Source organism: Bombina bombina, chromosome 4 (assembly GCF_027579735.1).
Source record: "Bombina bombina isolate aBomBom1 chromosome 4, aBomBom1.pri, whole genome shotgun sequence".
NCBI classification, from domain to species: Eukaryota; Metazoa; Chordata; class Amphibia; order Anura; family Bombinatoridae; genus Bombina; species Bombina bombina.
The window spans coordinates 33,232,411-33,260,020 of NC_069502.1; the positions used below are offsets into that span (position 1 = coordinate 33,232,411).

The window sequence follows — 27,610 nt, forward strand, 5'->3', positions numbered from 1 at the left end:
TCTGGAATGAGCAACAGTTCCCTCTTGTTTTGAAGCGGAGGAAGTTGATGCTGCTCCTGCCTTGAAATTTTGAAAGGCACGAAAATTAGACTGTTTGGCCTTTGATTTGGCCCTGTCCTGGGGAAGGGTATGACCCTTGCCTCCAGTAATGTCAGCAATAATTTCCTTCAAGCCAGGCCCGAATAAGGTCTGCCCCTTGAAAGGAATGTTGAGTAATTTAGACTTTGAAGTCACGTCAGCTGACCAGGATTTAAGCCATAGCGCCCTACGCGCCTGGATGGCGAATCCGGAATTCTTAGCCGTTAGTTTAGTCAAATGAACAATGGCATCAGAAACAAATGAGTTAGCTAGCTTAAGCGTTCTAAGCTTGTCAATAATTTCATTCAATGGAGCTGTCTGGATGGCCTCTTCCAGGGCCTCAAACCAGAATGCCGCCGCAGCAGTGACAGGCGCAATGCATGCAAGGGGCTGTAAAATAAAACCTTGTTGAATAAACATTTTCTTAAGGTAACCCTCCAATTTTTTATCCATTGGATCTGAAAAAGCACAACTGTCCTCAACCGGGATAGTGGTACGCTTTGCTAAAGTAGAAACTGCTCCCTCCACCTTAGGGACCGTCTGCCATAAGTCCTGTGTAGTGGCATCTATTGGAAACATTTTTCTAAATATAGGAGGTGGGGAAAAGGGCACACCGGGTCTATCCCACTCCTTACTAATAATTTCTGTAAGCCTTTTAGGTATAGGAAAAACGTCAGTACACACCGGCACCGCATAGTATCTATCCAGCCTACACAATTTCTCTGGAATTGCAACTGTGTTACAGTCATTCAGAGCAGCTAATACCTCTCCAAGCAATACACAGAGGTTCTCAAGCTTAAATTTAAAATTAGAAATCTCTGAATCAGGTTTCCCCGAGTCAGAGATGTCACCCACAGACTGAAGCTCTCCGTCCTCATGTTCTGCATACTGTGACGCAGTATCAGACATGGCTCTAACAGCATTTGCGCGCTCTGTATCTCTCCTAACCCCAGAGCTATCGCGCTTGCCTCTTAATTCAGGCAATCTAGATAATACCTCTGACAGGTTATTATTCATGATTGCAGCCATGTCCTGCAAGGTAATCGCTATGGGCGTCCCTGATATAATTGGCGCCATATTAGCGTGCTTCCCCTGAGCGGGAGGCGAAGGGTCTGACACGTGGGGAGAGTTAGTCGGCATAACTTCCCCCTCGACAGAACCCTCTGGTGATAATTCTTTTATAGATAAAGACTGATCTTTACTGTTTAAGGTGAAATCAATACATTTAGTACACATTCTCCTATGGGGCTCCACCATGGCTTTCAAACATAATGAACAAGTAGGTTCCTCTGTGTCAGACATGTTTAAACAGACTAGCAATGAGACTAGCAAGCTTGGAAAACACTAAAACAAGTTTACAAGCAATATAAAAAACGTTACTGCGCCTTTAAGAAACACAAATTTTCCCAAATTTTGAAATAACAGTGAAAAAATGCAGTTACACTAACGAAATTTTTACAGTGTATGTAATAAGTTAGCAGAGCATTGCACCCACTTGCAAAACAGAATTTATGTTTACCTGATAAATTACTTTCTCCAACGGTGTGTCCGGTCCACGGCGTCATCCTTACTTGTGGGATATTCTCTTCCCCAACAGGAAATGGCAAAGAGCCCAGCAAAGCTGGTCACATGATCCCTCCTAGGCTCCGCCTACCCCAGTCATTCGACCGACGTTAAGGAGGAATATTTGCATAGGAGAAACCATATGGTACCGTGGTGACTGTAGTTAAAGAAAATAAATTATCAGACCTGATTACAAAAACCAGGGCGGGCCGTGGACCGGACACACCGTTGGAGAAAGTAATTTATCAGGTAAACATAAATTCTGTTTTCTCCAACATAGGTGTGTCCGGTCCACGGCGTCATCCTTACTTGTGGGAACCAATACCAAAGCTTTAGGACACGGATGAAGGGAGGGAGCAAATCAGGTCACCTAAATGGAAGGCACCACGGCTTGCAAAACCTTTCTCCCAAAAATAGCCTCAGAAGAAGCAAAAGTATCAAACTTGTAAAATTTGGTAAAAGTGTGCAGTGAAGACCAAGTCGCTGCCCTACATATCTGATCAACAGAAGCCTCGTTCTTGAAGGCCCATGTGGAAGCCACAGCCCTAGTGGAATGAGCTGTGATTCTTTCGGGAGGCTGCCGTCCGGCAGTCTCGTAAGCCAATCTGATGATGCTTTTAATCCAAAAAGAGAGAGAGGTAGAAGTTGCTTTTTGACCTCTCCTTTTACCAGAATAAACAACAAACAAGGAAGATGTTTGTCTAAAATCCTTTGTAGCATCTAAATAGAATTTTAGAGCGCGAACAACATCCAAATTGTGCAACAAACGTTCCTTCTTTGAAACTGGTTTCGGACACAGAGAAGGTACGATAATCTCCTGGTTAATGTTTTTGTTAGAAACAACTTTTGGAAGAAAACCAGGTTTAGTACGTAAAACCACCTTATCTGCATGGAACACCAGATAAGGAGGAGAACACTGCAGAGCAGATAATTCTGAAACTCTTCTAGCAGAAGAAATTGCAACTAAAAACAAAACTTTCCAAGATAATAACTTAATATCAACGGAATGCAAGGGTTCAAACGGAACCCCCTGAAGAACTGAAAGAACTAAATTGAGACTCCAAGGAGGAGTCAAAGGTTTGTAAACAGGCTTAATTCTAACCAGAGCCTGAACAAAGGCTTGAACATCTGGCACAGCAGCCAGTTTTTTGTGAAGTAACACCGACAAGGCAGAAATCTGTCCCTTCAGGGAACTTGCAGATAATCCTTTTTCCAATCCTTCTTGAAGGAAGGATAGAATCCTAGGAATCTTAACCTTGTCCCAAGGGAATCCTTTAGATTCACACCAACAGATATATTTTTTCCAAATTTTGTGGTAAATCTTTCTAGTTACAGGCTTTCTGGCCTGAACAAGAGTATCAATAACAGAATCTGAGAACCCTCGCTTCGATAAAATCAAGCGTTCAATCTCCAAGCAGTCAGCTGGAGTGAAACCAGATTCGGATGTTCGAACGGACCCTGAACAAGAAGGTCTCGTCTCAAAGGTAGCTTCCAAGGTGGAGCCGATGACATATTCACCAGATCTGCATACCAAGTCCTGCGTGGCCACGCAGGAGCTATCAAGATCACCGACGCCCTCTCCTGATTGATCCTGGCTACCAGCCTGGGGATGAGAGGAAACGGCGGGAACACATAAGCTAGTTTGAAGGTCCAAGGTGCTACTAGTGCATCCACTAGAGCCGCCTTGGGATCCCTGGATCTGGACCCGTAGCAAGGAACTTTGAAGTTCTGACGAGAGGCCATCAGATCCATGTCTGGAATGCCCCACAGCTGAGTGACTTGGGCAAAGATTTCCGGATGGAGTTCCCACTCCCCCGGATGCAATGTCTGACGACTCAGAAAATCCGCTTCCCAATTTTCCACTCCTGGGATGTGGATAGCAGACAGGTGGCAGGAGTGAGACTCCGCCCATAGAATGATTTTGGTCACTTCTTCCATCGCTAGGGAACTCCTTGTTCCCCCCTGATGGTTGATGTACGCAACAGTTGTCATGTTGTCTGATTGAAACCGTATGAACTTGGCCCTCGCTAGCTGAGGCCAAGCCTTGAGAGCATTGAATATCGCTCTCAGTTCCAGAATATTTATCGGTAGAAGAGATTCTTCCCGAGACCAAAGACCCTGAGCTTTCAGGGATCCCCAGACCGCGCCCCAGCCCATCAGACTGGCGTCGGTCGTGACAATGACCCACTCTGGTCTGCGGAATGTCATCCCTTGTGACAGGTTGTCCAGGGACAGCCACCAACGGAGTGAGTCTCTGGTCCTCTGATTTACTTGTATCTTCGGAGACAAGTCTGTATAGTCCCCATTCCACTGACTGAGCATGCACAGTTGTAATGGTCTTAGATGAATGCGCGCAAAAGGAACTATGTCCATTGCCGCTACCATCAACCCGATCACTTCCATGCACTGAGCTATGGAAGGAAGAGGAACGGAATGAAGAATCCGACAAGAGTCTAGAAGCTTTGTTTTTCTGGCCTCTGTCAGAAAAATCCTCATTTCTAAGGAGTCTATTATTGTTCCCAAGAAGGGAACCCTTGTTGACGGGGATAGAGAACTCTTTTCCACGTTCACTTTCCACCCGTGAGATCTGAGAAAGGCCAGGACAATGTCCGTGTGAGCCTTTGCTTGAGGAAGGGACGACGCTTGAATCAGAATGTCGTCCAAGTAAGGTACTACAGCAATGCCCCTTGGTCTTAGCACAGCTAGAAGGGACCCTAGTACCTTTGTGAAAATCCTTGGAGCAGTGGCTAATCCGAAAGGAAGCGCCACGAACTGGTAATGTTTGTCCAGGAATGCGAACCTTAGGAACCGATGATGTTCCTTGTGGATAGGAATATGTAGATACGCATCCTTTAAATCCACCGTGGTCATGAATTGACCTTCCTGGATGGAAGGAAGAATAGTTCGAATGGTTTCCATCTTGAACGATGGAACCTTGAGAAACTTGTTTAAGATCTTGAGATCTAAGATTGGTCTGAACGTTCCCTCTTTTTTGGGAACTATGAACAGATTGGAGTAGAACCCCATCCCTTGTTCTCTTAATGGAACAGGATGAATCACTCCCATTTTTAACAGGTCTTCTACACAATGTAAGAATGCCTGTCTTTTTATGTGGTCTGAAGACAACTGAGACCTGTGGAACCTCCCCCTTGGGGGAAGTCCCTTGAATTCCAGAAGATAACCTTGGGAGACTATTTCTAGCGCCCAAGGATCCAGAACATCTCTTGCCCAAGCCTGAGCGAAGAGAGAGAGTCTGCCCCCCACCAGATCCGGTCCCGGATCGGGGGCCAACATTTCATGCTGTCTTGGTAGCAGTGGCAGGTTTCTTGGCCTGCTTTCCCTTGTTCCAGCCTTGCATTGGTCTCCAAGCTGGCTTGGCTTGAGAAGTATTACCCTCTTGCTTAGAGGACGTAGCACCTTGGGCTGGTCCGTTTCTACGAAAGGGACGAAAATTAGGTTTATTTTTTGCCTTGAAAGGCCGATCCTGAGGAAGGGCGTGGCCCTTACCCCCAGTGATATCAGAGATAATCTCTTTCAAGTCAGGGCCAAACAGCGTTTTCCCCTTGAAAGGAATGTTAAGTAGCTTGTTCTTGGAAGACGCATCAGCCGACCAAGATTTCAACCAAAGCGCTCTGCGCGCCACAATAGCAAACCCAGAATTCTTAGCCGCTAACCTAGCCAATTGCAAAGTGGCGTCTAGGGTGAAAGAATTAGCCAATTTGAGAGCATTGATTCTGTCCATAATCTCCTCCAAAGGAGGAGAATCACTATCGACCGCTCTTATCAGATCATCGAACCAGAAACATGCGGCTGTAGCGACAGGGACAATGCATGAAATTGGTTGTAGAAGGTAACCTTGCTGAACAAACATCTTTTTAAGCAAACCTTCTATTTTTTATCCATAGGATCTTTGAAAGCACAACTATCCTCTATGGGTATAGTGGTGCGTTTGTTTAAAGTGGAAACCGCTCCCTCGACCTTGGGGACTGTCTGCCATAAGTCCTTTCTGGGGTCGACCATAGGAAACAATTTTTTAAATATGGGGGGAGGGACGAAAGGAATACCGGGCCTTTCCCATTCTTTATTAACAATGTCCGCCACCCGCTTGGGTATAGGAAAAGCTTCTGGGAGCCCCGGCACCTCTAGGAACTTGTCCATTTTACAAAGTTTCTCTGGGATGACCAACTTGTCACAATCATCCAGAGTGGATAATACCTCCTTAAGCAGAATGCGGAGATGTTCCAACTTAAATTTAAATGCAATCACATCAGGTTCAGCCTGTTGAGAAATGTTCCCTGAATCAGTAATTTCTCCCTCAGACAAAACCTCCCTGGCCCCATCAGACTGGGTTAGGGGCCCTTCAGAAATATTATTATCAGCGTCGTCATGCTCTTCAGTATCTAAAACAGAGCAGCCGCGCTTACGCTGATAAGTGTTCATTTTGGCTAAAATGTTTTTGACAGAATTATCCATTACAGCCGTTAATTGTTGCATAGTAAGGAGTATTGGCGCGCTAGATGTACTAGGGGCCTCCTGAGTGGGCAAGACTCGTGTAGACGAAGGAGGGAATGATGCAGTACCATGCTTACTCCCCTCACTTGAGGAATCATCTTGGGCATCATTATCATTATCACATAAATCACATTTATTTAAATGAATAGGAATTCTGGCTTCCCCACATTCAGAACACAGTCTATCTGGTAGTTCAGACATGTTAAACAGGCATAAACTTGATAACAAAGTACAAAAAACGTTTTAAAATAAAACCGTTACTGTCACTTTAAATTTTAAACTGAACACACTTTATTACTGCAATTGCGAAAAAACATGAAGGAATTGTTCAAAATTCACCAAATTTTCACCACAGTGTCTTAAAGCCTTAAAAGTATTGCACACCAAATTTGGAAGCTTTAACCCTTAAAATAACGGAACCGGAGCCGTTTTGAACTTTAACCCCTTTACAGTCCCTGGTATCTGCTTTGCTGAGACCCAACCAAGCCCAAAGGGGAATACGATACCAAATGACGCCTTCAGAAAGTCTTTTCTAAGTATCAGAGCTCCTCTCACATGCGACTGCATGCCATGCCTCTCAAAAACAAGTGCGCCACACCGGCGCGAAAATGAGGCTCTGCTTATGCTTTGGGAAAGCCCCTAAGAATAAGGTGTCTAAAACAGTGCCTGCCGATATTATTATATCAAAATACCCAGATAAAATGATTCCTCAAGGCTAAATATGTGTTAATAATGAATCGATTTAGCCCAGAAAAAGTCTACAGTTTTAATAAGCCCTTGTGAAGCCCTTATTTACGATCGTAATAAACATGGCTTACCGGATCCCATAGGGAAAATGACAGCTTCCAGCATTACATCGTCTTGTTAGAATGTGTCATACCTCAAGCAGCAAGAGACTGCACACTGTTCCCCCAACTGAAGTTAATTGCTCTCAACAGTCCTGTGTGGAACAGCCATGGATTTTAGTGACGGTTGCTAAAATCATTTTCCTCATACAAACAGAAATCTTCATCTCTTTTCTGTTTCTGAGTAAATAGTACATACCAGCACTATTTCAAAATAACAAACTCTTGATTGAATAATAAAAACTACAGTTAAACACTAAAAAACTCTAAGCCATCTCCGTGGAGATGTTGCCTGTACAACGGCAAAGAGAATGACTGGGGTAGGCGGAGCCTAGAAGGGATCATGTGACCAGCTTTGCTGGGCTCTTTGCCATTTCCTGTTGGGGAAGAGAATATCCCACAAGTAAGGATGACGCCGTGGACCGGACACACCTATGTTGGAGAAATGGATGATTAACCCCTTAATACCAAAAACGGAATAACAAATGACAAAAACGTTTTTTAAACAGTCACAACAACTGCCACAGCTCTACTGTGGCTTTTTACCTCCCTCAATACGACTTTTGAAGCCTTTTGAGCCCTTCAGAGAAGTCCTGGATCATGCAGGAAGAAGCTGGATGTCTGTCTGTAATTTTTGCTGTGCAAAAAAACGCTAAAATAGGCCCCTCCCACTCATATTACAACAGTGGGAAGCCTCAGGGAACCGTTTCTAGGCAAAATTCCAGCCAGCCATGTGGAAAAAAACTAGGCCCCAATAAGTTTTATCACCAAACATATGTAAAAAACGATTAAACAAGCCAGCAAACGTTTTAAAATACACTTTTATAAGAGTATGTATCTCTATTAATAAGCCTGATACCAGTCGCTATCACTGCATTTAAGGCTTTACTTACATTACTTCGGTATCAGCAGCATTTTCTAGCAAATTCCATCCATAGAAAAATATTTTAACTGCACATACCTTATTGCAGGAAAACCTGCACGATATTCCCCCTCTGAAGTTACCTCACTCCTCAGAATATGTGAGAACAGCAAAGGATCTTAGTTACTTCTGCTAAGATCATAGAAAACGCAGGCAGATTCTTCTTCTAAATACTTTACACTCCGTTGTAAATAAAAATAACAAACTTTTGATTGAAGAAATAAACTAAGTATAAAACACCACAGTCCTCTTACAACCTCCATCTTAGTTGAGAGTTGCAAGAGAATGACTGGATATGGCAGTGAGGGGAGGAGCTATATAGCAGCTCTGCTGTGGGTGATCCTCTTGCAACTTCCTGTTGGGAAGGAGAATATCCCACAAGTAATGGATGATCCGTGGACTGGATACACTTAACAAGAGAAATAAAGATTTTACAAATAAAGGAGAAATGTTTTGAAGAGCAGATAAATAAAGGAACCTGGGAGATTGTTAGTGCAAATAAGGAAGATCCATAGAACTAAGGGAGGGCTGGCGCCCCATACAATACAGTTACACAACACAACTGATGTTGTTAACCCTGAGCAAGACTCACCCTCTTCTGCTCTGATTTGGGCTTCCAGGTCCTCAGGATTCACACATTTGTACGCATCCTCATCCTCTTCAGGCGGTTTACACCGACCACAGCAAAACGCGCAACAACAGCAGCAGCAGCAACAGGTCGCAAGACTACAGAAAATGACTAGAGCCTAAGGAGAAACACAGTGATCAGTGGTGCAAGAATATCAACGAACCAGCCACACCAGCAAGGGTTTTTAATATAAAGAATATTAAGGTAAAAGCCATAGCTAACATTCTAGTAAGGTAATTGTGTGCAACTTAATTAGAACATGTGAATTACAAACCTAAACCTTTGACTAAATTTAGTAAAATCCAAGTGCCAGTTACACTCGCACAGACAATACCGGGTAACATGTGACTCCAGGAGAACGCCAGTGCCCGTCACAAACACACAGACAATATCACATGTGACTACAGCACATCCCCAGTTCCCATCACACACACAGACAATATCACATGTGACTACAGCACATGCCCAGTTCCCATCACACACACAGACAATATCACATGTGACTACAGCACATCCCCAGTTCCCATCACACACACAGACAATATCACATGACTACAGCACATCCCCAGTGCCCATCACACACACAGACAATATCACGTGACTACAGCACATCCCCAGTGCCCATCACACACACAGACAATATCACATGTGACTACAGCACATCCCCAGTGCCCATCACACACACAGACAATATCACATGTGACTACAGCACATCCCCAGTGCCCATCACACACACACAAAGACAATATCACATGTGACTACAGCACATCCCCAGTGCCCATCACACACACAATATCACATGTGACTACAGCACATCCCCAGTGCCCATCACACACACACACACAATATCACGTGACTACAGCACATCCCCAGTGCCCATCACACACACAGACAATATCACAAGTGACTACAGCACATCCCCAGTGCCCATCAGACACACACAGACAATATCACATGTGACTACAGCACATCCCCAGTGCCCATCACACACACACAGACAATATCACATGTGACTACAGCACATCCCCAGTGCCCATCACACACACAGACAATATCACATGACTACAGCACATCCCCAGTGCCCATCACACACACAGACAATATCACGTGACTACAGCACATCCCCAGTGCTCATCACACACACATAGACAATATCACGTGACTACAGCACATCCCCAGTGCTCATCACACACACATAGACAATATCACGTGACTACAGCACATCCCCAGTGCCCATCACACCCACAGACAATATCACGTGACTACAGCACATCCCCAGTGCCCATCACACACACAGACAATATCACAAGTGACTACAGCACATCCCCAGTGCCCATCAGACACACACAGACAATATCACATGTGACTACAGCACATCCCCAGTGCCCATCACACACACACACAGACAATATCACATGTGACTACAGCACATCCCCAGTGCCCATCACACACACACACAGACAATATCACATGTGACTACAGCACATCCCCAGTGCCCATCACACACACACACAGACAATATCACATGTGACTACAGCACATCCCCAGTGCCCATCACACACACAGACAATATCACATGTGACTACAGCACATCCCCAGTGCCCATCACACACACACAGACAATATCACATGTGACTACAGCACATCCCCAGTGCCCATCACACACACACAGACAATATCACATGTGACTACAGCACATCCCCAGTGCCCATCACACACACACACAGACAATATCACATGTGACTACAGCACATCCCCAGTGCCCATCACACACACACACAGACAATATCACATGTGACTACAGCACATCCCCAGTGCCCATCACACACACACAGACAATATCACATGTGACTACAGCACATCCCCAGTGCCCATCACACACACAGACAATATCACATGTGACTACAGCACATCCCCAGTGCCCATCACACACACAGACAATATCACATGTGACTACAGCACATCCCCAGTGCCCATCACACACACACAGACAATATCACATGACTACAGCACATCCCCAGTGCCCATCACACACACAGACAATATCACAAGTGACTACAGCACATCCCCAGTGCCCATCAGACACACACAGACAATATCACATGTGACTACAGCACATCCCCAGTGCCCATCACACACACACACAATATCACATGTGACTACAGCACATCCCCAGTGCCCATCACACACACAGACAATATCACATGTGACTACAGCACATCCCCAGTGCCCATCACACACACAGACAATATCACATGTGACTACAGCACATCCCCAGTGCCCATCACACACACAGACAATATCACATGTGACTACAGCACATCCCCAGTGCCCATCACACACACAGACAATATCACATGTGACTACAGCACATCCCCAGTGCTCATCACACACACAGACAATATCACGTGTGACTACAGCACATCCCCAGTTCCCATCACACACACACAGACAATATCACATGTGACTACAGCACATCCCCAGTGCCCATCACACACACAGACAATATCACATGACTACAGCACATCCCCAGTGCCCATCACACACACACAGACAATATCACAAGTGACTACAGCACATCCCCAGTGCCCATCACACACACACAGACAATATCACATGACTACAGCACATCCCCAGTGCCCATCACACACACACAGACAATATCACAAGTGACTACAGCACATCCCCAGTGCCCATCACACACACACAGACAATATCACATGTGACTACAGCACATCCCCAGTGCCCATCACACACACACAGACAATATCACATGTGACTACAGCACATCCCCAGTGCCCATCACACACACACAATATCACATGTGACTACAGCACATCCCCAGTGCCCATCACACACACACAGACAATATCACATGTGACTACAGCACATCCCCAGTGCCCATCACACACACACAGACAATATCACATGTGACTACAGCACATCCCCAGTGCCCATCTCACACACACAGACAATATCACATGTGACTACAGCACATCCCCAGTGCCCATCACACACACACAGACAATATCACATGTGACTACAGCACATCCCCAGTGCTCATCACACACACAGACAATATCACATGTGACTACAGCACATCCCCAGTGCCCATCACACACACAGACAATATCACATGTGACTACAGCACATCCCCAGTGCCCATCACACACACAGACAATATCACGTGACTACAGCACATCCCCAGTGCCCATCACACACACAGACAATATCACATGTGACTACAGCACATCCCCAGTGCCCATCACACACACAGACAATATCACGTGACTACAGCACATCCCCAGTGCCCATCACACACACAGACAATATCACATGTGACTACAGCACATCCCCAGTTCCCATCACACACACACAGACAATATCACATGTGACTACAGCACATCCCCAGTGCCCATCAGACACACACAGACAATATCACATGACTACAGCACATCCCCAGTTCCCATCACACACACACACAATATCACATGTGACTACAGCACATCCCCAGTGCCCATCACACACACACACAATATCACATGTGACTACAGCACATCCCCAGTGCTCATCACACACACAGACAATATCACATGTGACTACAGCACATCCCTAGTGCCCATCACACACACAGACAATATCACGTGTGACTACAGCACATCCCCAGTGCTCATCACACACACAGACAATATCACATGTGACTACAGCACATCCCCAGTGCCCATCACACACACACAGACAATATCACATGTGACTACAGCACATCCCCAGTGCTCATCACACACACAGACAATATCACATGTGACTACAGCACATCCCCAGTGCCCATCACACACACAGACAATATCACATGTGACTACAGCACATCCCCAGTGCCCATCACACACACAGACAATATCACATGACTACAGCACATCCCCAGTGCCCATCACACACACAGACAATATCACGTGTGACTACAGCACATCCCCAGTGCCCATCACACACACACACAGACAATATCACATGTGACTACAGCACATCCCCAGTGCCCATCACACACACACACACAATATCACATGTGACTACAGCACATCCCCAGTGCCCATCACACACACACACACACACAGACAATATCACATGTGACTACAGCACATCCCCAGTGCCCATCACACACACACACACAATATCACATGTGACTACAGCACATCCCCAGTGCCCATCACACACACAGACAATATCACATGTGACTACAGCACATCCCCAGTGCCCATCACACACACAGACAATATCACATGTGACTACAGCACATCCCCAGTGCCCATCACACACACACAGACAATATCACATGTGACTACAGCACATCCCCAGTGCCCATCACACACACAGACAATATCACATGTGACTACAGCACATCCCCAGTGCCCATCACACACACACACACAATATCACATGTGACTACAGCACATCCCCAGTGCCCATCACACACACACAGACAATATCACATGTGACTACAGCACATCCCCAGTGCCCATCACACACACAGACAATATCACGTGACTACAGCACATCCCCAGTGCCCATCACACACAGACAATATCACATGTGACTACAGCACATCCCCAGTGCCCATCACACACACACAGACAATATCACATGTGACTACAGCACATCCCCAGTGCCCATCACACACACAGACAATATCACGTGACTACAGCACATCCCCAGTGCCCATCACACACAGACAATATCACATGTGACTACAGCACATCCCCAGTGCCCATCACACACACACAGACAATATCACATGTGACTACAGCACATCCCCAGTGCCCATCACACACACAGACAATATCACATGTGACTACAGCACATCCCCAGTGCCCATCACACACACACACAGACAATATCACATGTGACTACAGCACATCCCCAGTGCCCATCACACACACAGACAATATCACATGTGACTACAGCACATCCCCAGTGCCCATCACACACACACAGACAATATCACATGTGACTACAGCACATCCCCAGTGCCCATCACACACACACACAATATCACATGTGACTACAGCACATCCCCAGTGCCCATCACACACACACACAGACATTATCACATGACTACAGCACATCCCCAGTGCTCATCACACACAGACAATATCACATGTGACTACAGCACATCCCCAGTGCTCATCACACACAGACAATATCACATGTGACTACAGCACATCCCCAGTGCCCATCACACACACAGACAATATCACATGACTACAGCACATCCCCAGTGCCCATCACACACACACACACAGACAATATCACATGTGACTACAGCACATCCCCAGTGCCCATCACACACACACAGACAATATCACATGTGACTACAGCACATCCCCAGTGCCCATCACACACACACAGACAATATCACATGTGACTACAGCACATCCCCAGTGCCCATCACACACACAGACAATATCACATGACTACAGCACATCCCCAGTGCCCATCACACACACAGACAATATCACATGACTACAGCACATCCCCAGTGCCCATCACACACACAGACAATATCACATGTGACTACAGCACATCCCCAGTGCCCATCACACACACACAGACAATATCACATGTGACTACAGCACATCCCCAGTGCCCATCACACACACACAGACAATATCACATGTGACTACAGCACATCCCCAGTGCCCATCACACACACACACAATATCACAAGTGACTACAGCACATCCCCAGTGCCCATCACACACACACACAGACAATATCACATGACTACAGCACATCCCCAGTGCTCATCACACACAGACAATATCACATGTGACTACAGCACATCCCCAGTTCTCATCACACACAGACAATATCACATGTGACTACAGCACATCCCCAGTGCCCATCACACACACAGACAATATCACATGACTACAGCACATCCCCAGTGCCCATCACACACACACACACAGACAATATCACATGTGACTACAGCACATCCCCAGTGCCCATCACACACACACAGACAATATCACATGACTACAGCACATCCCCAGTGCCCATCACACACACAGACAATATCACATGACTACAGCACATCCCCAGTGCCCATCACACACACAGACAATATCACATGTGACTACAGCACATCCCCAGTGCCCATCACACACACACAGACAATATCACATGTGACTACAGCACATCCCCAGTGCCCATCACACACACAGACAATATCACATGACTACAGCACATCCCCAGTGCCCATCACACACACAGACAATATCACATGTGACTACAGCACATCCCCAGTGCCCATCACACACACACACACAGACAATATCACATGTGACTACAGCACATCCCCAGTGCCCATCTCACACACACAGACAATATCCTACAGCACATGCCCAGTGCCCATCACACACACACAGACAGACAATATCACGTGACTACAGCACATGCCCAGTGCCCATCACACACACACACACAGACAATATCACATGTGACTACAGCACATCCCCAGTGCCCATCTCACACACACAGACAATATCACGTGACTACAGCACATGCCCAGTGCCCATCACACACACAGACAATATCACATGTGACTGATGCACTTTGGGTGCTGCACATACATTTAGATGGCACTTACCTTAAACCAGCACTTAGACATGAGGAAGTAGTACTTGACGCTCTCATCCCCAAACTGCTCAGCGGCATACAGCCCCATGGATCCGTACTCGTCATAGATCTTGCGTTTGTTATCATCACTCAGGGTGGTGTTAGCGTTGTTTATTTCCTTAAACTTCTCGGCAGCATCCGGATTATCTGGGTTTTTGTCTGGATGATAGCGCAGGGCCAACTTCCTATGATTGCACATAAATCAATGAAAGAACTCTTATACATTGTTTTTATTAGATACATTTTTTACAGATTATATATACACAAACATTTTTATTAAGAATTAGAAAACGCTCTATACAAATGATCTTTGTGCACAAATCTCTGGCTTTAAACCAAAAGGAGTTGTGAATCTCTAAATGTAGGGCACTTCTCTCTTAGCTCCGGACTATGAAAAGAAAGAATAAGAACAATACCAGCTAGAGTGGGACTTGGTGCACTAACTCCTGTACTAACTGGGCACTCTGTCATTTCATAAAGAGAGACTCTATGCAAAATGATCCTCACAAAACAGCATCAATTCTACAACTTTTTATTTTATTCTAAAACTTCTACATTCTCTGTTTTAACGTAAAAAAGTTGTTTTCAGATTTAAGAAAAGTAAAAAACAAATGATGCTTACCAGATAATTTCCTTCCCTTCTGTACAGGGAGAGTCCACAGCTGCATTCATTACTTGTGGGAAATACAGAACCTGGCCACCAGGAGGAGGCAAAGACACCTCAGCCAAAGGCTTAAATAAATACCTCCCCCACTCCCTTCATCCCCCAGTCATTCTGCTGAGGGAACAAGGAACAGTAGGAGAAATATCAGGGTGAAAAAGGTGCCAGAAGAAAACAAATAAAATTTAGGGCCGCCCATCGGAGAACACGGGCGGGAGCTGTGGACTCTCCCTGTACAGAAGGAAAGGAAATTATCTGGTAAGCATAATTTATGTTTTCCTTCTTAATACAGGGAGAGTCCACAGCTGCATTCATTACTTGTGGGAAATTATACCCAAGCTACAGAGAACACTGAATGCCAACGGGAGGGAAAAGAAGAGGCGGCCCAAATCTGAGGGCACCAAAGCCTGCAACAAACCCATTCTCCCAAAGGCTGCTTCAACAGAAGTAAAAAAAGAAAAAGAAAGCTAGGAGGACCAGATAGCCGCCCAACAATCAGAACCATAGAGATCTCATGCACGAGACCCAAAATGACGTCACTGCTCTCAAACTGAGCCATAACCTCTGAGGAGGCTAGTGTCCCGCTGTCTCCTAGGTCAAGTGAAGAAACACTCCTTCACTTACAATAAAGAAGGCAACTAAGCGTCCATATTCTGAAAAGACATCAAGGCCTGATTCCCTGAGAGGGGAAAAAAAACCTTCCCATTTAGAAAGGGAAATGACATAAAATAACAATCTTATTGAAAAAACCCTAACAAATCTCGTAACACAGCCTTAATAAAAAGGCGACTCCTTTAAGGAGTACATATTGCAATATTGCAACACAGGGACTATTTCATGTAGAAAACAATCTACAGGCGGAATAGATCATTAAAGAAAAGAATTCAAAGACCACCTTCTGCACGGGTACAAAAGTAACCAGTTGCAACCCCCTAAAAATAAAGTCTAAACTGCAGACGGAGCAAAAGAACTAAACGCCTGAAAGATCAATGAACCTCTGAAACAGAAGAACAAAAAGGGAATCGAAAAACTGCTTGCGAGCCCACATTCAAGGAGCAAGGACTGCAGCCAGATTCAAACCGCAACCTTCCGCATGCAAGGCAGCTAAGGTAACGCTGAGGTTATGACAGCTAGATAGAGAGTCAGAACGATCTAACTCCTCCCGACAAAGGGTGGTCCTCCACACCTATGATAGATGACGAGAGACCAACTACTCGCTGACGGAAAGGACCGTAACCTTTCAGTAAACCCCTCTCTTGACTAGCCATCACAGAGGAAAAAGATTCCATGAAGTAAAAAGGCCCCGACCCAGCAGATCCCTGCAACAAGGGCCATGGAGGCGAAGCCCCTAAACCGCGATACGAACTCGCAGACAAAAACTGAGCAATCAGTCTCACTGACATCTTGCTCCTGCTAGGATTGAACCATCCTCAACAGAGAGAGGCATGGCCGAAAAAGATTAAAATAAACCTCCCAAGCACCAATAAGGATCTAATATCTCGATCTGAAGATCCCTGATAAAAAATCTACTTAGGAATGTTAGCTGTCACCAGAATCACATTACAACAGAGAAAAAAGGAGCTTTAACTGGGTTCAAACCCACAACCCTCTGCTACAGGAGCGATGGAGCTAACCACATCTCCCTTGAGTCCTTAAAAGGAAACCAGGGATAGGTAAGGACGCCCTGAAAATTTGATCGGCTTCCCCATTCAGATACCAACCTTGAAGCAAAGAAAGATTGTAGGGAACATCCGTTCTTGAAGAACCCGCTCATAGAGTGGATCACTGACAATGAACCGTAGTGGGCTTCAACCACCACCAAACACGCAGGGGGAACTCTCCTTCTCCAAAACAGATCTACTCACTGAGAGGCCCCAACTGGTACGAACCCAGAAGACCAAATCCTCAAAGCAGAATGCTCGGCTGAGGAACCATAGGAATAAACGGAAGGAAACTCCTGATCCACGGACCCCCATAGGACACTCTCTCCCCACAGGCAGTGAAGCAACAAAGACAAAACTGCCCCGGGAGAGCTAAGAGAAACTCTCTCAGGACAGGGAGCTCTCAACGGAACACTGGGGATCAGTTCCCCCAACCGATATTCCCTATAAGTCTGTTAAGACAGATTTAGGGGGGAAAAAACAAACGCCATGCCGAAGACTCAGCCTCGGCTGGCTATATCACGCTCCACCCCAGTGCCAACAAAGGCCAGAAGTGGGACTGGAGGACATAACCCAATGAGGAAATTTTGCAAGATATTCAGGGAAAAAAAAGTCCTGTCCATAAGACAAAACAGCATCCAAGAATCCACCGTGGTGTCTGCACCAGAAACTCAAGTCTAGATCCCACTCAGGATCAAAAAGACAAGAGAAAATCCCTAAAAATCTCTTAACAGCCAATGGTAAGAAAACCAGAAACGCCAAGACCCGGGAGCTACTATAACATCTGGAAGCAGGATACTGCCACATTAAACCCCAGATCCCAAAAGTACACCTAGGATCAGAATGAGGTTTACTGGAAGATACGGTTTGCTCAAAAGGAACCGGATTTGCTCAAAAGGATGAAAACAAGAAAGACATCCTTCTTCCTGAACAAAGGGAAGAGAGAATCGTATATTCTCCGGCAAAAAAAGATAACTAATAAAGTCTGCTTAAAAATCATAGAACCCAATTAGGACGGAAAATCCCTCCCCTTATTGGACCATGCTCCAACAGTGGAAAGAAAATATTCCCATGTACCCACAACAGGTCCTGCCTGTCACCTAGGATACAACGTATCTGCTAGAACACTCAAGAGCTAAACAGAAAGTTCCAGAAATTTTAGAAAACTGAGAATAATCAAAATAAAGAATATAAGTTCTGAGGCTTAAAATTTTTCTCAAAATTATCGGGGGAACCATTACCCCAAACATAGATCTAGATGCTTCCACCGGAAGTCACCAACAATCTTGACCATCTAAGTCGATAGTATCAAAAATCCAATGCGACGAAACTTCTTTCTAAGAAGAGTTTCTATAGCAACCCAGAGCTCTAAAAACAGAAAACTATCTGAAATGGAATAGAAAAGGTAAAAATAAAAAAGGCAAGCGCCCAAAACTGAAAAGAGTGTGCCAACAAAAACAGGTCCAGCCTGTCACACGACACAAACCCCACATAGAGCTCGGAACTGAGATTCTAAATAAACAATAAAGCAAAAAGTAAATCAAGACGAGATGGAATAGGATTACCATCCCTCTCCACTCATCTAGACAAGATAGTTAGTTGAATCTCAGTCCTATAAATCATATGACGGATCAGTACTGGGAACCTCTAACATCGCCAAATCCTAGGACACCGGGGTCCCGAAGAGGTGCGCTCGTGGAAACAGGAGGCAAAATTGAGCTAGAGGAGGCAGCACTCTTGATAGATGAAATAATCAGATAGAACCTGAAAGGGAAAAAAAGAGAGGAGCCACATAGTGTAGTATTGTCTTAGTAACCCAAACAGTAAGCGAGCCCAGAGCCCCTAGTAATGGCAACTCACGAGTGGCGGCACGACCGGAGTGTCAAGCAGAGACAGCACGGGACCCACAGAGTAGCCAGTAAGACTTACACAGGCGTCAGACGTGGAATCAGGTGATCAGAGGGTCCAATCCGGAGTGCCGTATGGAAGCGAACGCCAATAGGCTTGAAGGATCAGACAGCAGACTGTGCGTAGCCGTGTAGGTGGATGGGCCGTGTGAGTCTTACGGGCGACTCTGTGGGTCCCGTGCTGTCCTGCTTGGCACTCCAGTCGTGCCACCACTCATTGTGAGTTGCCATTACTAGGGGCTCTAGGCTCCCTTACTGTTTGGGTTACTCAGACAATACTACACTATGTGGCGCCTCTCTTTTTTTCCCCTATTAGGTTCTATCTAACATTGCCAAAACCTCTCTCAGAAGTAAAAGCAGGCGTGCCAATCTAAATCTAAATACTAAGCCCTCCGCAGTCGGAGGATTCAAGTCAGTAGACTCCGACCCTGGAGGTTCTACCTCTAAAGCTTCAGAGGGAACCCCATCCCCAGAGGACTAATCTGACACAATCGTCATTTTACACGACGGTCCTTGGGCTGGAGAGCCTAGATTAACCCTTCACTTGCACGGAGCAGGAAGAGGTAACATCGCTAAGGCCGAAGAAATGGCCATGCGGAATTGCTTAGTAACCTCTGGTGGAAACAAACCCCTTATAGGCGAAGGAGGAGCGGAACTCGTGAAAAATGCCTATGTAGGAACAGAAGAATCTAGGGAACACACCTCACTGGATGAAGAATCCTCAGAGGCGGATGGCTCAGTGGTCTCTAATATCTCAGCATTGGTTGATGAGAACACCCTATTGCAGCATATGGAACATAATTGAGAGGGCTGGATTACCCGAGCCTCCTCACAATATATGCTGGTATCAAATTCTGTATCGGGGGGATCCCACTCTAAAATATCAGAATCCTCCATAACTTGTCTAAATTAAATTATAGAAAGAGAAAAAAACAACTGGCACCTTATACCCCCAATGGCTGGGGCACTCACCACCTCCTGTGACCCAGACAGGTAGATAAGATGCTTCTCTCCGCAGAAACCCGGTCAGGAAGTGGAAGAAAAACGTGACCACTCCCGGTCACATGGTGCTCATGCAGGACCGCTCCTGTTAAGGAAAGGCGCACCAGCTTAATAAAGAACTGCGCATCTCTCAAAATGAAAGATAACCTGTAAGTTCCGTATCCGCCTATGAGCCATAACGTTCTTGCACATAAGCAGTCGAAATTACATAACAAATAGGATTAAAAAAAAACACTGTTCAATAATCCCCCTCAGGAGATATTAACCCTTGATTCCATAAAGTCCCACTGAGACCCTGTCTTCTATCGTTAACGTGTGTAAAAAATGAAACAATCTTACCGGAATCTATGCCATGGAACAGCAACACGGTCCTTCAAGTTTGACAGACTGTAGCAGCGCTTCTGACATGGACTTGAGTGAAGAAAGCAGGCTGTGAAACTAGTCAATGCTGATTGCTTAAGGAGTTGTTAATATGAGTCTGGATGGTTTCGCAGAAAGACTCTCCCTGCATCTCCGGACTCTAACTTTAATCAATGCTCTCACTGAGAGGCTGACAAGACTACTGAAAAGTCAAGTCCCATCTCGAAGGGTAGATACCCTTCCTAAGGAACTACTCCGAAATCTTCTGACACTTCTCTGCCAACCTCCTGTGACGAAAGGCAAAGAATGACTGGGGGAGGTATTTAAGCCTTTGGTTGGGGTGTCTTTGCCTCCTCTTGGTGGCCAGGTTTTGTATTTCCCACAAGTAATGAATGAAGCTGTGGACTCTCCCTGTATTAGGAAGGAAATAAGATTTTATTACTGTGAGGAAATTCTCTAATTATAATTTCAAGCACTTTTAGAGGCTCACTGTCGAGTGGTCAGTCTGGTTAAATTCTTAGAACTATGCACCAGCCACAGCATATAAATGTTATTAGTGATTTTACCAGTCATAAAATCTTAAACTAATATAAGTCCAGGCTGCTGGAACATTAAATACTGGCATAAAAGTTATAATGATCTGATATAGGAAAATCCACTGGTATAAGAAACAACTGAAAGTCTGATGTAGACAGAGCGTTCGGGACACGTGAAACAGCTCGTAGGGGACACGTGAAACAGCTCGTAGGGGACACGTGAAACAGCTCGTAGGGGACACGTGAAACAGCTCGTAGGGGACACGTGAAACAGCTCGTAGGGGACACGTGAAACAGCTCGTAGGGGACACGTGAAACAGCTCGTAGGGGACACGTGAAACAGCTCGTAGGGGACACGTGAAACAGCTCGTAGGGGACACGTGAAACAGCTCGTAGGGGACACGTGAAACAGCTCGTAGGGGACACGTGAAACAGCTCGTAGGGGACACGTGAAACAGCTCGTAGGGGACAAGCTGTATATTCCTGCCTGTAACGTTTACATATTTTGGTAAATGAATTCCATTAACCACTCACAATGTCATGCTCTCCTAGAGGGTTTGCTATGATTATTTTGGGCACTTTTACTATCTATTCGATATTTTGTCTCTTTATTACAGCAAAAAAAGTTATAACATGAACATAGAGGAAAAAGACCCTAATTCTACTGTTTATCTGCAAATCTTTGTACACATAATTAACCCGTTACCTCTTAAAAGGTCACTAATTTCAAAATGAAATGTAAATGATAGATGATAAAACAGCAATTTAAAAAACATAAATTATGCTTACTAGATAATTTAATTTCCTTCTCTATAAGGAGAGTCTACGGCATCATTCCTTACTGTTGGGAATACTGAACCTGGCCACCAGGAGGAGGCAAAAACACCCCAGCCAAAGGCTTAAATATCTATCCCACTTCCCCCATCCCCCAGTCAATCTGCTGAGGAAACGAGGAACAGTAGGAGAAATATCAGGGTATAAATGGTGCCAAAAGAAAAAATATAATTTAGAGGGCTGTGGACTCTCCTTATACAGAAGGAAAAGAAATTATCTGGTAAGCATAATTTATGTTTTCCTTCTTAATATAAGGAGAGTCCACGGCATCATTCCTTACTGTTGGGAAACTTATACCCAAGCTCTAGAGGACACTGAATGACAAAAAGAGAGGCGGACCCTAATCTGAGGGCACCACAGCTTGCAAAACCTCTCTCCCCGAAAGCTGCTTCAGCCGAAGCAAAAACATCAAACTTGTAAAATTTTGAAAAAGTATGTAAGGAGGAGCAGGTAGCCGCCTTACAAATCTGATCCATAGAGGCCTCGTTCTTAAAGGCCCAAGAGGAAGCCACTGCTCTAGAAGAATGAGCAGTAATCCTCTGAGGAGGTTTGTGTCCCGCTGTCTCATAAGCAAAGCGGATAACACTCCTTAACCAAAAACATAAGGAAGTCGAAGAGACCTTCTGTCCCTTACGCTTACCGGAAGAGACAACAAACAAGGAAGAAGTTTGTCTAAAATCCTTAGTAGTCTGACAATAGAACTTCAAGGCGCGAACCACGTCCAAATTATGAAGCAAACGTTCCTTCGCAGAAGAAGGATTAGGACACAAGGAAGGAACCACAATCTCTTGATTGATGTTGCGGTCTTGGATCTAAACACAGGTCTGATACTACTCAGAGCCTTAAAGGTGTCACGCTGCTCCTGTGTAACTGCAGCATGGTGATTACATTATCACCGCCATCCCTGTCTTCCCTATGTAAAGGCCTCAGTCGCTCTCACCTGTGACCAAGTATAGGTGTTACTTCTTGTGCTCCTGGGTGCTGTATATCAGTATGCTGTATTGATTCACTGTTGCTGAACTCTGCCTGTTTGACTACGCTGCTTGCCTTAACCCCTGAATTGCTGGATTGCTTGACCGTTGATGAACTCTGCCTGGTTTGACTCCTCTGCTTGCCTTAACCCCTCAATTGCTGGACTGTTTTTCTGTTGATGAACTCTGCCTGCATGACCATTCTATTGATTTACCCTTGAACTGCCTTACCGCTGGATTCCCTACCAATTGCCGTCAGAGACTATCCTGTCTGTTTCCAGTCCTTCAAGTGGTTTACCCTTTAACTACCTAACAGCTGATTCCTACCTGCTGCCGCCAAAGACTATCCTGCATAGTGTGAGTACTGCTTACCTCATTTTGCAAACTTTCTCTGCTCTGGGATATTCCCTATCATTCCAGCTTGACGCCGGGATAAAAAGACTACTGGCCAAGTTTGGTCTGATAGTGGAATATCCCACGAGCATTACAAAAGGATTGTACTTCAGGAAGCTCCAAGAGCCTCTTCTGCAGTAAAACAGATAGGTCCGAAATCTGTCCCCTCAAGAAACTGGCAGAAAGGCTCTTCTCCAGTCCAAGCTGGAGAAACGATAGGATCCTGGCAACCTTAACTTCATGCCTGGAAAATCCACGCTCTTCACACCATAATAAGTAGGTTCTCCACACCTTATGATATATGCGACGAGTAACCGGCTTACGAGCTTGAATGAGAGTATCAATCACTCTCTCAGAAAAACCTCTCTTGGCAAGGACTAAGCGTTTAATCTCCACGCAGTCAGCCTCAGAGAATCTAGATTTTGATGAACAAAAGGACCTTGTTCCAGCAAATCCCTGCGACAAGGTAACTTCCACAGAGGAGATGATGACATCCACAAAAGATCTGCGAACCACATCCTTCGCGGCCAGGATGGAGCAATCAGTAACACTGATGCCCGCTACTGCTTGATGCGGGCCACTACACGGGGAAGGAGTGGTAACGGCAGGAAAAGATAAATTAGACTGAACCTCCAAGGCACTGCTAATGCATCTATTAGCTCTGACTGAGGATCCCTGGACTTCGACCCGTATCTGGGTAGCTTGGTATTGAGATCTATCTCTGGCGTTCCCCACCTGTTGCATATCTCCTCAAATACTTCGGGATGGAGAGACCATTCCCCTGGATGAAAGGATTGTTTGCCGAGAAAATCCACTTCCTAGTTGTCCACACCCGGAATGTGGATCGCGGACAGCGAACAGCTGTGGGCCTCCGCCCACTCCAGAATTCGAGATAGCACCCTCATTGCTAGGGAGCTTCTTGTTCCCCCTTGATGGTTGATGTAAGCCACCAAGGTTATATTGTCTGATTGGATCTGATAAACCAGGACGAACTCAGAAGGGGCCAAGCCTTCAGAGCATTGAAGATTGCCCTAAGTTCCAAAATGTTAATCAGAAGGGAGCGTTCCTCCTGAGACCACAGGACCTGTGCCTTCTTGGCACACCAAACAGCTCCCCATCCTGATAGACTTGCGTCCGTAGTCACAATCTCCCAGGATGGTCTTAAGAAGGATGTCCCTCGGGACAGATGATCTGGACAGAGCACCCAAGAGAGCGATTCTCTCAACCGGTTGTCCAGAGAAATCTGTTGAGACAGATCCGAATGAACGCCGTTCCACTGCCTCAGCATGCACAGTTGCAGCGGTCTGAGACGGAACCTGGCAGAAGATATGATGTCCATGCTGGACACCATGAGACCAATTACTTCCATACACTGAGCCACAGAGGGCCTTAAGGAGGTCAGGAGGGCAAGACATGCGGAAGCAAGCTTGCAACATCTCTGGTGTGTTAGAAATATCCTCATGGATATGGAGTCTATTATCGTAACAAGGATATCTACCCTAGTGCTTGGAATAAGAGAACTTTTTTCTAGGTTTATCTTCCATCCATGAGATCGAAAAAGAGAGAGAAGCGATTCCGAAAGGTCCTCTGCCAGACGAAAAGATTGTGCTTGTACCAGAATATCGTCAAAGTAGGGAGCTACTGCTATACCCCGGGTTTTGGCAACGGCTAGAAGAGCCTCTAGAACCTTCCTAAAAATCCTTGGATCAGTAGCTAGACCAAACGGAAGTGCAATGAACTGGAAGTGTTGGTCCAGGAACGCAAACCTTAGGAACTGGAAGTGATCCTTGTGGATAAGAATGTGAAGGTAAGCATCCTTCCGATCTATAGTGGTCATGAACTGTCCTTCCTGAACTAAGGGAAAGATGGCCCTTATCGTCTCCATCTTGAACCAGGGGGCATTTAGAAATTTGTTTAATTAAATTTGTTTGAGACTTGAAACCTATCTTGTATCCCTGAGCTATGTCCTCCAGGACCCAAGGATCCTGCACAACCCTGAACCAAGCGTCTGAAAAGAGCAACAGTCTGCCCCCTACACGATCCAGCCCCGAATCGGGGGCCACCCTTTCATGCCGATTTACTCTCGGCGGGCTTCTTGCTCTGCTTGGATTTATTCCAGGACTGAGTCGGCTTCCATGTACTCTTGGTTTGCTCGGGCTTAGTGGAAAGCTGCTGTTGTTGAGATTTATCAGAACGTAAGGAACGAAAATTAGAACTTTGTCCCTTAGACTTGTTCTTGTTTTCTTGCGGTAGGAAGGCACCCTTGCCTTAACCGTGGAGATAATGGACCAAAAAAAAAAAAAAAAATTCCCTTAAAGGGGGAGGGAAAGAAGTCTAGAATTAGAAGTCATATCCGCAGACCAGGACTTCAGCCAGAGAGTCCGACGGGCCGGAACCAAAAAGCCAGAAACCTTAGCATTTAGGCGAATAATCTGAATGTTTGCATCACAGATAAAAGAATTAGTAATTCTCAAGGCTCTAATTCTTTCCTGGATAACATTGAGGGGACCCTCCACCTCAATCAATTCCAATAAAGAGTCGCACCAATAGGTATCTGCTCCATCAACCATGGCAACAGCCGCTGCCGGTTGAAACATCTATCTTAGAAGAGTTTCCATCTTCTTATCCATTGGCTCTCTGAACGACGAGCTATCCTCAAGCGGGATAGTACGTTTGACAAGCGTGGAGATAGCGCCATCCACCTTAGGGACGCTTGGCCTCTGGAACCTCTAATGTAGACAGGACTTCCTTTAGAAGAAAACTTAAGTGTTCAATCTTAAATCTAAAGGCTGGTTCCTCCGCAGCAGACTCCATCCCAGAAAGTTCACCCTCTGAAGCCTCAGATTGCGACTTATCTTCGGATAACAGACAGAGAAATTCAATAAATTACATGATGACCCCTGAGCAGGAGAGCTATGTTTAACCTTCCCCTGGCGTTTATCAGGGCAAAGGAAAAGCACTGAGAGCCTTAGAAACCGGTGTTTTTAACTGCGCGGTAAAATCAAGTGTGCTACGGGAAGCTGCGTGTGGAAAAGAAGATGACTGGTGGGAATACACCTCACGGGACGGCGAGTCCTCAGAGGTGGACGGCTCAGTGGTACTAAAGGGGTTAACCTTCTTTGACCTAATAACTTTGTCAAAGCATGTGGAACACAGTTGAGAGGGCGGGCATACCAAGGCCTCCTCACAATATAAACAGGTATTACTATTTGGAATAGAGGGAGTACCCTCTAGTATCTCAGAATTCTCCATAGCTTAAGCTAATGACAGTAGGACACAGAAATTAAACAATCTTTATTTCTCAAAAATGGCACCTTTATAGTCCCAATGGCTATAAAAAGGAGCCACACTATGACCCTGTCTTCTAACGTTTTCAACATATGTAAAAATTGAAACGATCTTACCAGAATCCATGCTGTGGAACAGAAACACAGCCTCTCAAGTGCGACATGTACTTGAGTGAGAAAAACAAGCAGGCTCGTCAACAAGCAGGCTCGTCAACACTGATTGCTTAGGAGCTGTTAGCAAGCAGTCTGGATGGGTTCGCAGAAAGACATCCCCTGCATCTCCAGACTCCAACATTTGTCAATGCTCTCACTGAGAGGCTGACAAGACTACTTAAAACTCCAGTCCCATATTGAAGGGCAGATACCCTTCCTAAGGAACAACTCTCCAAAATCTTCTTCTCTGCCATCCTCCTGTGACGAAAGGCAAAAAATGACTTGTGGATAGGGGAAGAGGGGAGAGGGGAGAGGTATGTAAGCCTTTGGCTGGGGTGTCTTTGCCTCCTACTGGTGGCGAGGTTCAGTATTCCCAACAGTAAGGAATGATGCAGTGGACTCTTATATTAAGAAGGAAATCATTTTCTAATTTACTTCCATTATGAAAATGTGATGGATGACACGACACAGGAAAATGGAATGGAGCTTTGTAATTTGTCAGAAATAAAGATATACTACTTTTATTACAGATTTGTAGATTATGCAGATTATTTGAAGTGGGATAGATCTGCACAAGGAGCTAAGTGTGAGGAAGCAGTAAAAATGAAAGTGAAGCTCTAATAAA

At 45.4% G+C, this 27,610-nt stretch overlaps 1 protein-coding gene across 1 annotated transcript in view; it reads right to left on the reverse strand.

Moving 5' to 3' along the window:
* The window catches only part of DNAJC5G (DnaJ heat shock protein family (Hsp40) member C5 gamma), a 332,587-nt gene that overhangs the window by 67,265 nt on the left and 237,712 nt on the right, over positions 1-27,610 (reverse strand). The window contains exons 3-4 of the mRNA XM_053709454.1: positions 15,192-15,405; positions 8,513-8,666 (exon numbers count right to left, since the gene is read on the reverse strand). Coding sequence (XP_053565429.1) covers positions 8,513-8,666; positions 15,192-15,405 — 368 coding nt within the window. The remainder of the gene's footprint in view (positions 1-8,512; positions 8,667-15,191; positions 15,406-27,610) is intronic.